This window comes from Neophocaena asiaeorientalis, unplaced genomic scaffold (genome assembly GCF_003031525.2).
Source record: "Neophocaena asiaeorientalis asiaeorientalis breed wild unplaced genomic scaffold, Neophocaena_asiaeorientalis_V1.1 scaffold72, whole genome shotgun sequence".
Classification (NCBI taxonomy): Eukaryota; Metazoa; Chordata; class Mammalia; order Artiodactyla; family Phocoenidae; genus Neophocaena; species Neophocaena asiaeorientalis.
The window spans coordinates 4535388-4550466 of record NW_020185336.1 but is presented as its reverse complement, the minus strand read 5'-3'; the positions used below and the strand labels follow the sequence as shown (position 1 = coordinate 4550466).

The 15079-nt window shown below is 35.1% G+C and overlaps 1 protein-coding gene across 1 annotated transcript in view; it reads right to left on the bottom strand.

The window, feature by feature from the left end:
- Nucleotides 1-15079, bottom strand: part of FAP (fibroblast activation protein alpha) — a 70931-nt gene that overhangs the window by 36831 nt on the left and 19021 nt on the right. The window contains exons 6-12 of the mRNA XM_024735984.1: nucleotides 13954-14006; nucleotides 10551-10623; nucleotides 9729-9849; nucleotides 8676-8830; nucleotides 6549-6652; nucleotides 4640-4775; nucleotides 972-1016 (exon numbers count right to left, since the gene is read on the bottom strand). Coding sequence (XP_024591752.1) covers nucleotides 972-1016; nucleotides 4640-4775; nucleotides 6549-6652; nucleotides 8676-8830; nucleotides 9729-9849; nucleotides 10551-10623; nucleotides 13954-14006 — 687 coding nt within the window. The remainder of the gene's footprint in view (nucleotides 1-971; nucleotides 1017-4639; nucleotides 4776-6548; nucleotides 6653-8675; nucleotides 8831-9728; nucleotides 9850-10550; nucleotides 10624-13953; nucleotides 14007-15079) is intronic.

Here is a 15079-nt window from a genome sequence, read left to right as displayed (position 1 = left end):
TCAGAAGAAGCAGCCTTTTTTTCCCACCCAAATGCTAGTTGAAATCAACCACATGTGTGTGGTAAATGGACCGTCCACACAGCATTCACTTATTATCTGTCCTAGTTTGTATTCTCCATATAGGATATAAGATACAATTGATATTTTCCTAAAACGTGATTTATTTTTACACAAAAAATCCTTATAAATCACTGAATAAAACTATCCAAAAAAAAATCCAGATATATGTGATCACAAACCATAACAAAACACACACTTCCCTATTTGATACCACTTTACTTAAAAACTAGAATGAATATATATACATACGAAATACATCTAATCATTTTAATTTATATAAAATTTAATAAGCGGTAGGTTGTCTCTAAACCAGGGATACCCAATGTAATTATTTCCCTTGGATTCAAATGGCTAATGATTATTCAGATTATTTTAAGCAAATCAGGGATTGTGTTCTCTTTTGAAAAATGATCTTTATTGTATTTTTAAAGAGGTAATATTAATTATGGATATCAGAGAGTTGATTGAAAAAGTTAAGTTTGGAACATGAGGTATATGATTTATTCTTAATAGAATTCTAAATATATACACATTAAAAATTGTCTGGGGCTTCCCTGGTGGCACAGTGGTTGAGAGTCCGCCTGCCGATGCAGGGGACACGGGTTCGTGCCCCGGTCCGGGAAGATCCCACATGCCGCGGAGCGGCTGGGCCCGTGAGCCATGGCCGCTGAGCCTGCGCGTCCGGAGCCTGTGCTCCGCAATGGGAGAGGCCATAGCAGTGAGAGGCCCACGTACCGCAAAAAAAAAAAAAAAATTGTCTGGCGCAAAATTACTGAAGGGATCACTACCTTTGTGTTTTTTACCTTGATATTTTTCTATAAAAGCAAGTAGTGCCAGTTTGGATACATTTCAAATAGTCCTTTGATAGCTGAGAATTTCATTAAAAGATAAGGAAAAGATAGCAATCATACTCCACCAGCCCATCCAGTTCTGCTTTCTTCTATATGTTCCTGGGTCTAAAAGAAAAAAAAGATCAAATAAAGCACAGTATTAGGAGGACAGTTTTCCCTAAATATAGTCTGGACATTTGAACAAGTTAAGCTTCCTGGTCAGAGTATATTATTGCTAGTCAACTAACTTCACACTTGAGTTTAAGATGACTATATTCAAAATCTAATACAACAACACCATGGCGTACACAAGGATGATCTAAGGGCTGTATCTTATTGCAAACCATTCATAATTCTGGTTAAATTTTCCATAAGGCAGTGACTGGAATTATGACAATATCTATGGAGGCCTAGCACAAGCCAAACACTTGGTGTCATGTAGGTAAAAAGGCATTTCACAGAGGAGTTTAGGTTAAATTTTTTCTTTCCTCAATCTTATGAAGCAGCTAGAAATCTTAAAATTTGCACTGAATCTTATTTTGGTATATGCTTTAGCATAGTACAATCAATCATTTATTGAACAAATATTTAATAAGCCTAAAAAAATGAATAGACTTTTCTAGACAATTAGAGGATAAACATTCTAGATAGAATGAAAAGCATAGAGACAAGGCCAGCTTAGAAAACCACAGGTGGCTCAGTATGGCTGAATGGAGGGTGACTGTGGGAAAGAGAAGATGAGAAAATGTATAGGGATCAGCAAGATTGCAGAGAAAATTTTATTCCACCCTAGGAAATTTGGATTTCTCCTGTAGGTAAGTCCTTTGAAAGACTTCAGAATCACAATTTAAAAAATATAATTGGGAACATGACACAGAGAATGGATTAAGTGGGTAAGATAGAGGGAAGCACAAAGAGCCATTAGAAGGCTACTGTAATGTTGGAAAAAAGATGCTGAAGACCCAAATCTATGTAGCGGTAGTGAGGGTGGAGCAGAGAAGATGTAGCCAGAGATACATAAAAGTTCAAATCCTCAGAACGAACTTGTAGGGCAAGTGGTAATTGAAAACCTTTGGTATTAGATAAAAATCACCTAGGAGAATAATAGAGTTGTGACAGAGACTGTAGGATAATTAGCAACCATGTCCTGTTTTTGCTAGGACTTCAGGTAGGCTACATTTTCCAGGCCCCCTTCCAGTTGGATGTGGTCATGTGATAAATTCTAACCCGGGATATGTGAGCAAAAGTGACCCATGCTGTTTCTGCACTTAATCTGTAAGACCCTCTCACATGATCTTCCAGTCTTTTTCCACCCCCCCCCCGCCATCCCCCCTGCCCCCGTGAATGTTGATGACCAGGTTTGAATAACCTTGAATATCCTTAGAAGCCACTAGATGAAGATAGCAGAAATGTTATCAACCTGTGTTCCTGAATGACTCTGTTAAGCAGGGGACCCCATCCCATACCCTCACCATTCCCCACTTACCTGGACTCACTATTAGATGGTTACATGAATGTGCAAAAACTTCCTATTGTATTAACCCACTGAAATTTTGGAGGGGTTTTGTTGCTGTAATTGTTATAGCAGTTAGCCTATCTTGCAAATACATTAACTTGGAAAATAATAAGATTTCTAGAGAAGTCAGAAGAGGAAAAGCTGGAAAGGAAAAGAACAGTCAGTAAAGTAGAAAGAGAACCACGAGAGAGTACTGTCAAAAAAAGCAAGGGAATAATAAATTTTAAAAACACAGTTTGGATTTTCTCTTACAAGGATAGGCCAGTGTCTCAGAGAGAACAAGTTAAGACAAGACTTAATAAAGCAAAACTTTTTTGATTCATTATTTCTAGTTATTAAGATAAAATTAATTTTAATTCCCTTTTCAGAGAAGAAAGGATACTATGATGTTTCTCCCCCAAACTACAAATTTCTTAATAAATCTTATTAATATAGTTATATTAAGCAATTATTTTCAGTTTCCTTTGCCTCTTTGTTTTGGGTATGACTCCCAACATGAATAAAGTGTTGCCAAGTCACTTAACCTTAAATGTTATTTGTTTTCAAAACAAAACACACACACACACACACACACACACACACACACACACAAAACACACATACCCCCCAGTCATAAGTATGGTTACTGGAAAATTCAACCCTGTTTTTCTTAAATCTGAAAATATGTTCCATGAACTTACCAGACTATTTTGAAACAGAGGTTGTTTTGAAATTCTAAGGTTACTCAAACCTGGTATTCTAAACTTAATCATTGATTTTGGCCATAAAACTGAAGCTTATATTCCAGGGAATTCCACATCTCATTGAATGAGCATCTTATATGTTCTGTCAGTTTGGATTAAGTTGTCTCAGATTTGATAAATTAGCATTTCAAATTCCAAAGCAATCACAGTTTTAAATGCCTAGTTTTAAGAGCTAAAAATTGTATCTAAATGACCAATCTTATAGTTTTAAACTAGTAAAATTAAAGCAATAATTCCTAGTATCTAGATTCAATGAAAACATTAAAGATATATTCACCCAAAGCTGACTAATCAGACTGATGGCTTTTAATTAACTAGAACAATCAAGTTTATTCTTTTTTTTTTTGCCTATGATACTGCATTAAAGCCAAAAAAATCTTTCTGCTTTGTATATCAAACTATAAATAAGATAAAAATCAGCTCTAGCATATTCCATCAAAATTAGTCAAGCTTCTTATAGACACAGTAGTGATTTAAAAATATTTTTAGCCTGAGTAATGTTGACTATTATAGTCCTGATATACTTCCAAACAGATTCATATGACTTTTTTCTTGCAAAACATAATGTCCTAATTTCTAGATGGAATTTAGTGTTTTACTTTGATTGCTTTGTGCTTTTTTTCTTACTTTATAAAATAGGTTTATTCTATATTTGGTTTAATGAAACATTTCTTCATAATTAGATGTCTCATGAAATGTACCCATAAAATTTCCTATTTAAAGAAAACATTTTGTGTTTCTTAGTCTCTAATATGAGTACTTATGAACAGGCTTATTTTGAAGACTTTCTATTGGTGAAGTAGTTTTCTGACTCATTAATTCAACAGATTATGTTTGGATTTGAGCAATAAAAACAATTAAAACTCAACAATAAATCTGTGCCTAGTTTTTAAGTCTTTTCTCCCTAAAATTAGCACAGTATTGAGCACTCTTCTAAGATAACAGGATAGCAAGATAATTTGATCTGTTTCATGTCATTCTTAGTTATCTACGTTTGATTTTCAAATGGGAGTATTTGGCTTTCCTTTGATAATATTTGTTTACTTTGGAGTTTTTATTTTTCAGTTTTGACATTGAATAGAACATGTTACCATTTGCTAATTCTTTTGAATAGAACACATCTATTTCCTTAATGGACCCATCTTATCTTTTCATCTTCATTATTTTGCATTTTTTGACTGCCAACCTTATAATCTTAAAAGGATGGATTTCCATCCTAATGGAAATTTCCATCCTACTGATTTTCCCAGTATTACATTGTTTCATTTAGTCTTTTTCTCTATTCAGTTTCAATGCTAAAGTCTTTCAAGAAAACAAAAGGTATCTTATTTATTTAATAAAAATAATGAAACTTTGAATAGTGTTTTTTTGCAATCGGGAGTTGAGTGCAGTAATTCTGCTTTATAATATAAAATGTTAGCTATAAATAAGTCACCACTCTTGTACTTTCATCTTCAGAAACACACCTCTGTGGTTTTAATACAACTTACCTTTGGACAGCTCCATGTCTTCCAGTCTTCCCTGAAATCACATATAGATAAGACTGAAACATTCTGGATTCTTTTCAGCCACTGCAAACATATTCGCTCATCAGTAACCCATGTAAGCCAACTGAAATAATAATCACTGCAAACAAATCAAAACAGACAGTCACAACCATAAATCAATACCACATTCAAATAATTTCTTAATTTGTGCTTTCTAAAGGATGTATTTTATTATCTGAAATATTTATTCCATAGATAAGGAAGGCAAAACATTCCTTTCTCTGCAGAGAAAGTTTAAATATATCTGCTGACTTTTAAAGAATATCTATAAGAGAGTTCATTCATCTAATAGAATTAGTTTACACTTGAGTTTTCTCCCAGTTGGGATTTTTATATCTCAGGAAAAAATTTAAGACGCAAGGTCAAAGCTACTGGTCAATCTAGAGGAGAAAAAGCATTAAACTGTCTATTTTCCCATAGCTAAACTCAAATTTTCACTTCTTAACTAGTTGAAAGAGAGCTGTGGGTAAAAGATAGGCAGGCTTGTGTTGGAAGCCGAGTTTTAGCTGTGACCATGGTCAGGGGTTGAAATTCAGGTTAATAAAATGGAGATGATGTATGCAAAGCAACTCAAACAATGCTTGGCACAAAGTGGATGTCAATGAAAGGTAGCAGTGGTTACTTGGCTCTGAGGGTGAACTTGTAGTTAAGAGAACAGCAATATGAATGAACCACAGAATGTTGGACATTAATATAAAAGGAATCGCAGAGCTAGAAGGGGTCTCTGGCTCAGATTCTGGCTTTATCTCCTACTAGTTATACTACCTTAGGCTAATTACTTAACATACCCAAGGCTCTGTTTCTATATAAAATGGGAATAATAATAGTACCAGTTTTAAAGCTTTCTGTAAAGATCTACTGAGAACGCTTAAAGTGCTTACAGACTATGCTCACTACATAGTGAGTGTTAGCTATTACTATTGTATTGTTAGTATTTTACAGATGCTTAAACAAGCCTCATGACTCCGTACGTGATGCTCTTCCTATCATTCTGCTTGCCTCCTAAGGAGAATGACACATAAAAAACCAGATGTATTCAGTCAAGTTTTCATCAACTAGATTAGGGTGGGGAATAATGGATAATTTTAAAAATTAAAGCCATTTTTGATTATCTGAGAGGGGATTCATCTTGGCAAAGCCCAGCAGAGGCCTCTGATGAGGTTTTTTTTCCTATTAGTGATCAATCATCTGGCCCCGGTGGGATAGGGTGTGGGAAGGGGTAAGGAGGGCCACCAGGCAGGGCTTGCGGACCCCTCCCCTTTACCCACTTCAACCTGAATGACCAGGACTAATCAGACAAGTTGTACATAGGGCACCATGCTGGGGAAGTGAGAATGCTTCTGTCCCTGTCTGCCTGCAGTTAATCCCCAAACAGATAATTCTACAACCAGACCGTTTCAAATAGACTGCATACTAGTGAAAAACGCTAATATTTGGAGAGAGTTGGCATATCTTCTCCTGTTTGTCATACACATGTGATAAGCATGATCTACAAACCCTGGGAGAAAGTAAGTCAGACTTGGAAGAAGCCAGGATGAGGATATATATGAATTTTACTCTCTGTTTGTCTCTAGCTTACACTCACATATCCAGAAGTAGCACTTAGACTGAGCACTGTGGTCATCTTTACATGTGTGAAAAGAGCTAATATTTTCAAAGCAATTTAAGAAACTTATTTGTGAATTTCGATTTTGCTATTTATTTAGCTGGGCATGCTAATTTTATTTATTTATTTATTTTTGCTGTAGCGTATACGTCATAAACTCATTAGAAAAGAAATGTAAACCTTGATGAAGAAATTTCAGTGTTAAAATTCAGTTTGAAAAGTGGGAAGCAACAGAGATGACTATACCTTGAGGCTATCATTGCTGGAACTGGCACTTCTCTGGGACCTACATGCTCAGGGTAAGTGGCATCAACGATAAAGATCCGAACAATGGGATTCTTAGCTCCAGCCTGTGAAGAAAATGGAGATATATAAGCTCATAAAATTCTAATTATCACCAACTTTTTAAAGACAGTTTAGGAATTTAGGCATATTTTTATAAGCTAACTATGTTAGGTATATTATTGTTGAAAACATTCTAATTATAACATGACCACGAATTTCACTGCAGTGCAATTACAAATATCGTGCAACCAGAATGAAAACACATATTCTAAGTGATTAATGAGGGAGCCTTGATTCATAGGGAAAAATATTTGGGCTATAAAAATGCAGTTCCGTAAGTGATATTCTCTTTTCTGACTTTTAAGACAGATATTTCCCATTATAATTGTTATTAGGATAATTAATTATAATAATATTTCTTCACGTGCCACAGGAGTGCCAAGGGGGATTGATTTTGGGAAGAGAGGGTAAAGAATAGATAATAAAAGATACCTTTTGCTTTTACCCTGTAATTTGGTCTAGGACAATTACCAGACAGTCTACTAGCTGGTTACATTATTACTGCAATCAACACTCCCAAATTAGGAAAATTCCACCTCAAAATAAAGTGTCATGGGATTTACGCTGTTCTTGCTTTGTGCTTTACGTGCTAGTATATGCCCTAGATTTACATGACAGTATAGTTCATGCCCAGACATCTTCTTAGAGTTCTGTTACTTTACCACAGAAAAAGAGAATCTTATAATTGTCAAACAATTTAAATCCACAAAATTTAGATATATAGCCATAAATGGCTCCATGCTATTTGGCTTTATCTAAGAAATTGTCCAGGCTCTCCTCACACCTTCCTGTTTCACTCTGAGGTTTAGGTGGGACTTTCTGCTTCTTTCAAGTTGTCTCACTTCTCAGTTCAATGTCAGATGTTTCAGCAACTTCAGCCTTCAAAGAAACATGAGAATTTGGGTCCTGACTTCTCTGTCCACTTGAGTTTCTCCTCAGTTCTAGATTTCTTCATCTCTTCCTGCACCCTACCACCTTCTAAAGATCCAAGTTCTTTTACATCTTTTGGGTGCCAAGTATCATACCTCTCACTTCCAAGCATCTTAGCTTTCAGACTTTATATACAACCCTGAGGGGTCTCTTACCTAAACACTCATCTCCTACCCATTGCCTTTTCTCAAAAGACTTTTAACATAAATTTTAGACTATCTGGAATTTCTATTTCCCTCGCGATGGTCACTTTGAATTGCTTTGGAATCCACTTGTGTGTGTGGATATCCATCCCGTCTTTGTCACATATAGGGACCCACTGGCTCCATCTATGACAGTGTTCCCCTTGGCAAGGGAAAACAATCGTGACTTAAGAACAAAGAGCTAAATCCTAAAATCACTTCCACTCCTTGTGCAAGAGGAGAATTTATGATTTGATTCCCTTTCAGATTTCTTGTCTAAATTAAATTGGGATACGACGTTTCTCCACCGTGACCTGGCCATTCTTCTTTTGCATACAGGTTGACTGTCTTGAGACATGGGACTGCATGTGAAGTATGTAAGCTAAGGATTCTAGAATGTTTATATGAGAAACTGAGGGCTTACACCATGTCTGATTCCCTCAAAGAAGAACCTAGGCTTATAAACTTAACCTACCATGTATGTCCAGAAAAGACCATAACTCAGGCTTACTTCGACCTGACAGGAACACCACATTCAACATTTTGATTTCCCATTCTACTTTGAATTTACATGAGAATTCAAGAGGGAATTGCAAAACAGAACTTTACCCGAATTTGGAGCATGAAATATGAAAAAAATTAAAATTAAGTTAAGCTTGTTTTTCCTCCATGATCTAGACCATATGTTTTTCAAAGACTCTGCAATGGTTTTTGCAAAGACTACTTCATCCAGCCCAACCAGATGTCCAAAGCAACAGATGTCCACATAAATAATAGAGCACAGTACAATGTTTGCCTTACAATGCACAAGGATAAGAAGCTCTCCAAACTTGTTGATCCCACCTCTATTCATGGTATTGGTTGCTCATTTTGACACCAGGGAAAGGGAAGCATCTGCTAAAAGTATTCCACATACCTTTGGGTATGGAATATTTATTGTTCTAGGATATTGTTCATCGCCATAATAGGAATAGGCAATAACCGGTATCTCTGTATCATTAAATTCTGCATATGCCAAAAATTTTCCATTAGGAGACCACCAGAGAGCATATTTTGTAGCAAGCATTTCCTCTGAAAAATAAATACTACCATATTAATTACTATGACAGTGTACTGTTAAAATCATCATAAATACTTCAAAGTACATTGTATATAGCCATTTATTAACTGAAATAATATATTTAATGTGGATGTGACATATGCCATGCTTTGGTTATCAAAAGATAAATGATCTAGGTTTAGAGGAATAGTTTAACTTAATACCCCATATCAGACATCAATTAGTCTTCTGGGGAATTGACATTAATCAGAAATGTAATTTTTAAAATAAATAGTAAACATTTCAACAATAATTAATTTTCCCTTTTGGGGCCGCTTCTGATTTTTACAGTCATCTAAAGTAGCCAAAACAAGGAGAACTGTGCTTATACTACAGAGTGACATAAACTTGAAAGTTGACTTTCTCTCCTGGGAATATTTTTTAAAAACCAGTTAATTCAGTTATATACATTTTTAATAAAGGCAAGGACTAGAAGACCTTTTAAAGTCCAGCTAATTCCTAGATACTACATGAGCCAGAAAGAGGACAAAATTCATGAGAGCACCAAGAGCCGAGAATATTTTCCTGCAAAATAATACAGACAGTTGTTTAGTTTTGGAAAAAAGGTTTATTTTGCAAGAAAAAAGCAAACCCAAGAAAATGTACTAATACAGCATCTAAGGACCATATACTTCCTGGAATATAAATTATTACTACCACTTTATAATGCTCATGAAAATAAATTCTGCAAGTCAGATAACAAGATTTTGTTCTTTCAGAATTTGCACGTCCTGTTCATAACCTGATAACAGCTTTCAGAAATGCCACCATTCATCTCAGTAACATACCACTCATCTAAACGTTACTAAACGTGTGCGATTATTTTCAATTAAAAGCCTAACGGCAGCAGTAAAAAAAGAATACACGTACCTTCATAAACCCAGTCTGGGATTCCATTAAATATTTTATTTTCTTTTCCATTATATGTTATTTGAAAAGGTGGGTCTTCTGGTCTTTGTTTCAGATAGATATTGTTTTGATAGACATATGCCTAGAAGTGGTGGTAAGTTAGTTAACAAGGAGAAATTTCATAAGAAATACAAAAAAGCCTGCATGTTTGTGTTAATCATTCACCTAATACTTTTAAAAAGAGTGATAATCCAGATGCAAAAAGGCTCACAAGATATCACTTTAATAAGTCAAGAAACCCCAACCAACTTATACTAACATTATGATTTTTAACATAACATAAAAATTATGATTTTAAAGTCTATATATTAAATAGAGAATAAAGTCTGCTATTATATTCGTTGCCTTTATTACCTAAATAAATAATTGTGTATATTGACAGAAAGTCAAATAAATCTCTGAATATTAATAGCTAGCCAGATCTAATCTTTATTTAGAGTCCTTAAATAAGAGCTTGGACAAAATTTCATGTTGTCTGAAGCTAGTCTGGGAAACTTGTGAAAACCATATTTTTCCTGAGCTTTCTGGCACAACGCATTCTGGCTGAGTATAAGGATAAAGTTTTTGACTGCGATATTTAAAGAAGTCTATCCATGAGCTTGAGATTTTACGGAATTCTCAGATGGGTTTCAATTTATCAAAACTCTTCCCGTTTTTAACCACTTAAAATAGTCATAAATGTATTTTTTTTTTCTTTCAGGCATGGAAATTTAACAAAGGCCAAAATCAAATGGCTCCTCTTTTATTTGAATGATTAAACACTTCTATAATTTAAACATTTACTAATTTACTCCCAACAGGCGACCAGCATAAATATTGAATTGGACGAGGAAGCTCATTTCTTCTTATAAACTCTCTAGAAGAAAAGAAAGAAAATAAATAAATAAACTTTGCTGTTCAATGCAAATAACAGGTATAAAAAGAAAAAAATAAACAAACAATAAACATAAAGCATCATCGTTTCTGCTTCTTCAAACCTAATGGAAAAAATGTGACAACATGGGACAGAGGACATGGGGTAGTAGCTGGAATTCTTCACTAGTTACTTACAGATCGTTTAACTTCTGACCTTTTATATTGAGGTGAGTGGATTAAAGGGTTATAGACTGAGAAAGTGGGAATACCTCCAGAAATTACCTAATGGAACCCCCCTCATCTTATAGAAAATAAACTTGAGGTTAGAGAAATGATATGACTTTTTAAACATCATATCACTAGCTCTTGGAAGACCCCTCATTAAACTCAAGCCTTTTAACCCTCAGGACTGTAAAATGTGTACACACCAGGCTGAGATGGTTGCTGAAGCCTTCCAGCTCTGAAATTCTATAATTGTGCTGAAGTTTAATATGTACTCTTCCACATTTTCATTCACAACCGCCATCTCTGTGAATGCATATGCATTTCAAATTTTTGAAAATAAGATGCCATTTGACAATCTCCCCAGGGATCTGACTTGAAATCAGAAAAGGAAAGGAACATCTGATCTCAAGCTAAACTGAAAAAACAGATCATATACTGGGCAGTATGCCTTAAGCTTGAAAGTCCTCCACTCCACCCATGGGAAAATTTCAAATATATTATTGACCAAAAATCTCACTTTGATGCTTAGAGTCGCCCTGCAAATACTCAATTGACTGACTTGCACTGTGGAGTTTCTACAGTTCTTCAGCAAGGATGTGTTCAGAGTTTTATAAATGTTAAAGAGTTGTAGGATGCTGTGCTTAAGTTTTGACTATTATCTTCTTGAAGACTGTATGAATAGTTTCATCAAGAATGCTTTTGTGGAGATGCAAAACAAGACCTGCCTCCAAAGTATAATGTGAAGAACCTGAAGGAAGACTCCTTGTCTGCCCCCTCCAAAAAAAATCTCTCCAACCTGGACCTAAACATACGCTTGATATTTCTACTTTTCCCATTCTTTTAAATTTTGGACACCTGTGAAGATGTGCAGCACACGTTACCTTGATTTAACTTATTAGGTCATGAAGTACGAGGCCTAGCGACCAATGAGGGAACATGGTACTAGACAGATCAGCTTTGACTGGAGAAAGAGTGATGTCCCCGGAGGAAGGAGACTATTGGTGCTGCAGTGGGAATCCTGATTGCTGGAGGGCAGTTTATGAGCACCAGGCCCCTGGGAAGTCTGGAACAGATCAACACACGAGGGCACAGGCAAAAGAACGTCCCAGAAGAGAAGACATTCATCCCTCATTTACAATTCTCTCTCAAACCAGTGTCCATGTTACCTTTGACATTGTAACACTGCCTTAGGTTTCCATATACCATGGAATCATCCATGCAAGCATGCGGACAGCACCAAGCTGAAAATCTCAGTGCACAGTTTCTTCATGGCAGGCAGGTCACCACAGCTGCCATTGTCTGTGTTTTACAGTATGAGAGAAAGTGGAGGAGCGTGCTTTACAAAGGCTGTCATCTCCTCAGTTAATCCTTCCCTTGCTTGAAATCAGAACTATCTTCATTTTCTCTATGGTAGATTTTTTAAACATTTTGGAGGCACATAGAAGACTTGGAATGAGTGATATTCCATCTTGCCTTGAATCTCAACAAATTTGTCATTCTTCACTCCTTAAATTATGGTATATTTACCTGACAAAAAACCAATCTGGCAAATTAGATGGCCGTGCAAGAAAAAAACAAACAAAATAGTGGTTTGATTAAATTCACTGCACAAAAGCTAAATATTTAAAATGATTCTAGGCCATAAAGCTTATAGAAACCATGATTGAAATATTAGTATTGTCATCTTCTTTTGGAGTGCTGTTTAATTTGGTGAACCTCAACATAGGTAGGACGTGGAGAATTTCAAAATGATTAAAAGAAAAACGAGGAAATGATTAAAGCCTTAAGAAATTCTACTGAAAGAGTAAGGTTTCCACTTCGCTAGTCTAAAGGTTTCTTGAGAATAGGGTTGGTGCCTCAAGCTCATTTGTGTCGCCCCACATATGCTTTTCACATAGTAAGTGCTCAGTAAACACTTCTTGAATTTGGTAACAATGTGGATACAGAGAAAAAGACTCAGAGTGCATTAGATGGATTTAGAGTCTACGTTACATAGCAGTTCCTATTTCTTGATTTGACAGTTTAAGAAGATCAGAGTTATTCTTTTCTGGACATTTAAAAGAAGTAGAAACATAAAGTTCAAAAAATTTTTTGTGTTCTTACTAGACAAAAGGGGAAATAGACCATAAGATTTTTCAGTGCCTCTTCAAGCCATACAATTATTTTCACTTTTATATAACAGCAAATAGGATATCACATTAAGATGAGTAATTTAACCAATTCATTGTCCATACTTAGAAAGATTTTTCTAAAGTGCAAATCTGATCATGTCATTTCCCATCTAAAACCGTTCAGTGATTCCCTATTGTCATCAGAATGAGATCTAAACTCTTCTTAATGGTTTCCTCATTATTATTTGGTCCATGATTTCTGGCCTCAACTCCTTCCTAAACTTACACCACCTTCTACTAGTAAGCATGCCCTCCTCCAATTTCAACTCAACTGACCTACTTTTGAGTTTCCCCAACACTCCGTGTTTTCATTTCCTTTTGGGCCTTTACATGTTGTTCTTTCTGCCAGGAATTCTGTCCCTCAGTCCTTTGCCTACCTACTCATTCATTTAATTTTTTTTCTTTTAAGCTGTAAATATTTCAAATAATTAAACATAAAGATAAAAAAATAATATAATAGATGACAATTTAACATCTAAATTTAAAAGATATTAACATTTTACATTTTAAAAAACAATTCATTTAAAATCGATTAAATTTAAATTTAATGCTGCATCTCCCTCCCTTCTGCTTCCTTCCAGTGAAGGAGCCCCCTCTCCCCAACATTTTGTATCATTCCCATGCATTTTTGGTACTTTTATAAATATGTGTACTTTTATAAATTATATATTTATAATTTGGTGTTCAAAAGTAGGAAAAGTAAAACTATAGAGTGTATAAAAATGTAAGATATTAGTCAAATAAAAAGAGGTGACTATTCCAAAGGAGTATTTCTTTGAATTTCTTAAGTTGTATAGGTATACATATATTGTAAAGAAGTAAGACATTAAGACCAGAAACAAGAGAACGCAGTCTTAATCTCAAATCAGAGTCTGGAGTGAAAAAGTCTGTATATGAGACTTAAGTAGTGTTAATAAAAAGACATGAAGTTTTACCCATTTGTAAGGTGGTAGATGTGATACGTTGCTGTGTAAGAGTATCTCCAAAGCTGTCAGGAAGAAGAGGCAAAGACAAATCATGATTCTTAAAAAGCTCAGGTCAATAACGTATAATCATAGGTCACTCAATTCAAGGTTCAGAATTATAAAAGGACTATTTTCACAAAGCACTAGGAAAGACATGTTTCAATGCTAAATGAGTCTCATTTAAAGAGTTTTACTGTGGACTTTTGTGCTGTTCATCCAAATTCCAGAACTAATCTCAGCAGTGATTCAACCCTCACTCCATAAAAAGCATATCCAAAGACATTTCTTAACATAAAAAGCATTTCTCTGACACACTCTACCCTAAAAAATGTTCCCCTTATGCTTTACCTTGATTGAAGTAAAACCACTACAATTTCCAACTCCCATAAAGATTACCCTGCACCTGGGTAATTATTATGATAATAACCCTTTAAAATTGGGTGAAGAGAAGTTATTCAACATATAGTTTTGTTGCAAAATGCTTGCTTTTCTTTGAGCATAGTTTTTTAAAATAGTAGAGACTGAAAAAATAAATAAGAGATATATAGCGTATAATTCCTCCAGAAAAAAAAAACTGCTCGGTTCTCATTAAGTTTATTTGTGCTGTGGTTAGTGAATAAAGCAAGTATTATTCTGGATTTTGTTTCCTAAAGGGCTTTCAAACTTTTGGCAAGGAAGCTCCAGTGGATTGAAACATATCTTTCTGAAGATTGCAGGTGACCAAGACCTGGTCCACTGGAAAATAATCAGCTGTCTGAACAATGGGGGAGGGGCAAGCTTGACTTTTCATTCTGTGTATTAAGGGAGTTTTGCATCTCAAGTAGAATATGAAAAATGGCAGTGAAAACAAAAGGTTCTTGATCTAAGAGTAACTATTAGAAGTTGAATTTGATAGTAAATTCTTCTTTCCTTTTATCAGCATAAGTAGAAAAAATAAGGTGATTATCTTCCATCCACAACTTCATTCAGGAGGGGGAAATTAAGTAAGGCCTAATAGTCCAGCTATGCGGGATTCTCCTACACTAGGCTTTCGAAGACACAGATTTAAACCCCTGGTCTACCAGGGTTAATTTATATATATATATATATATATATA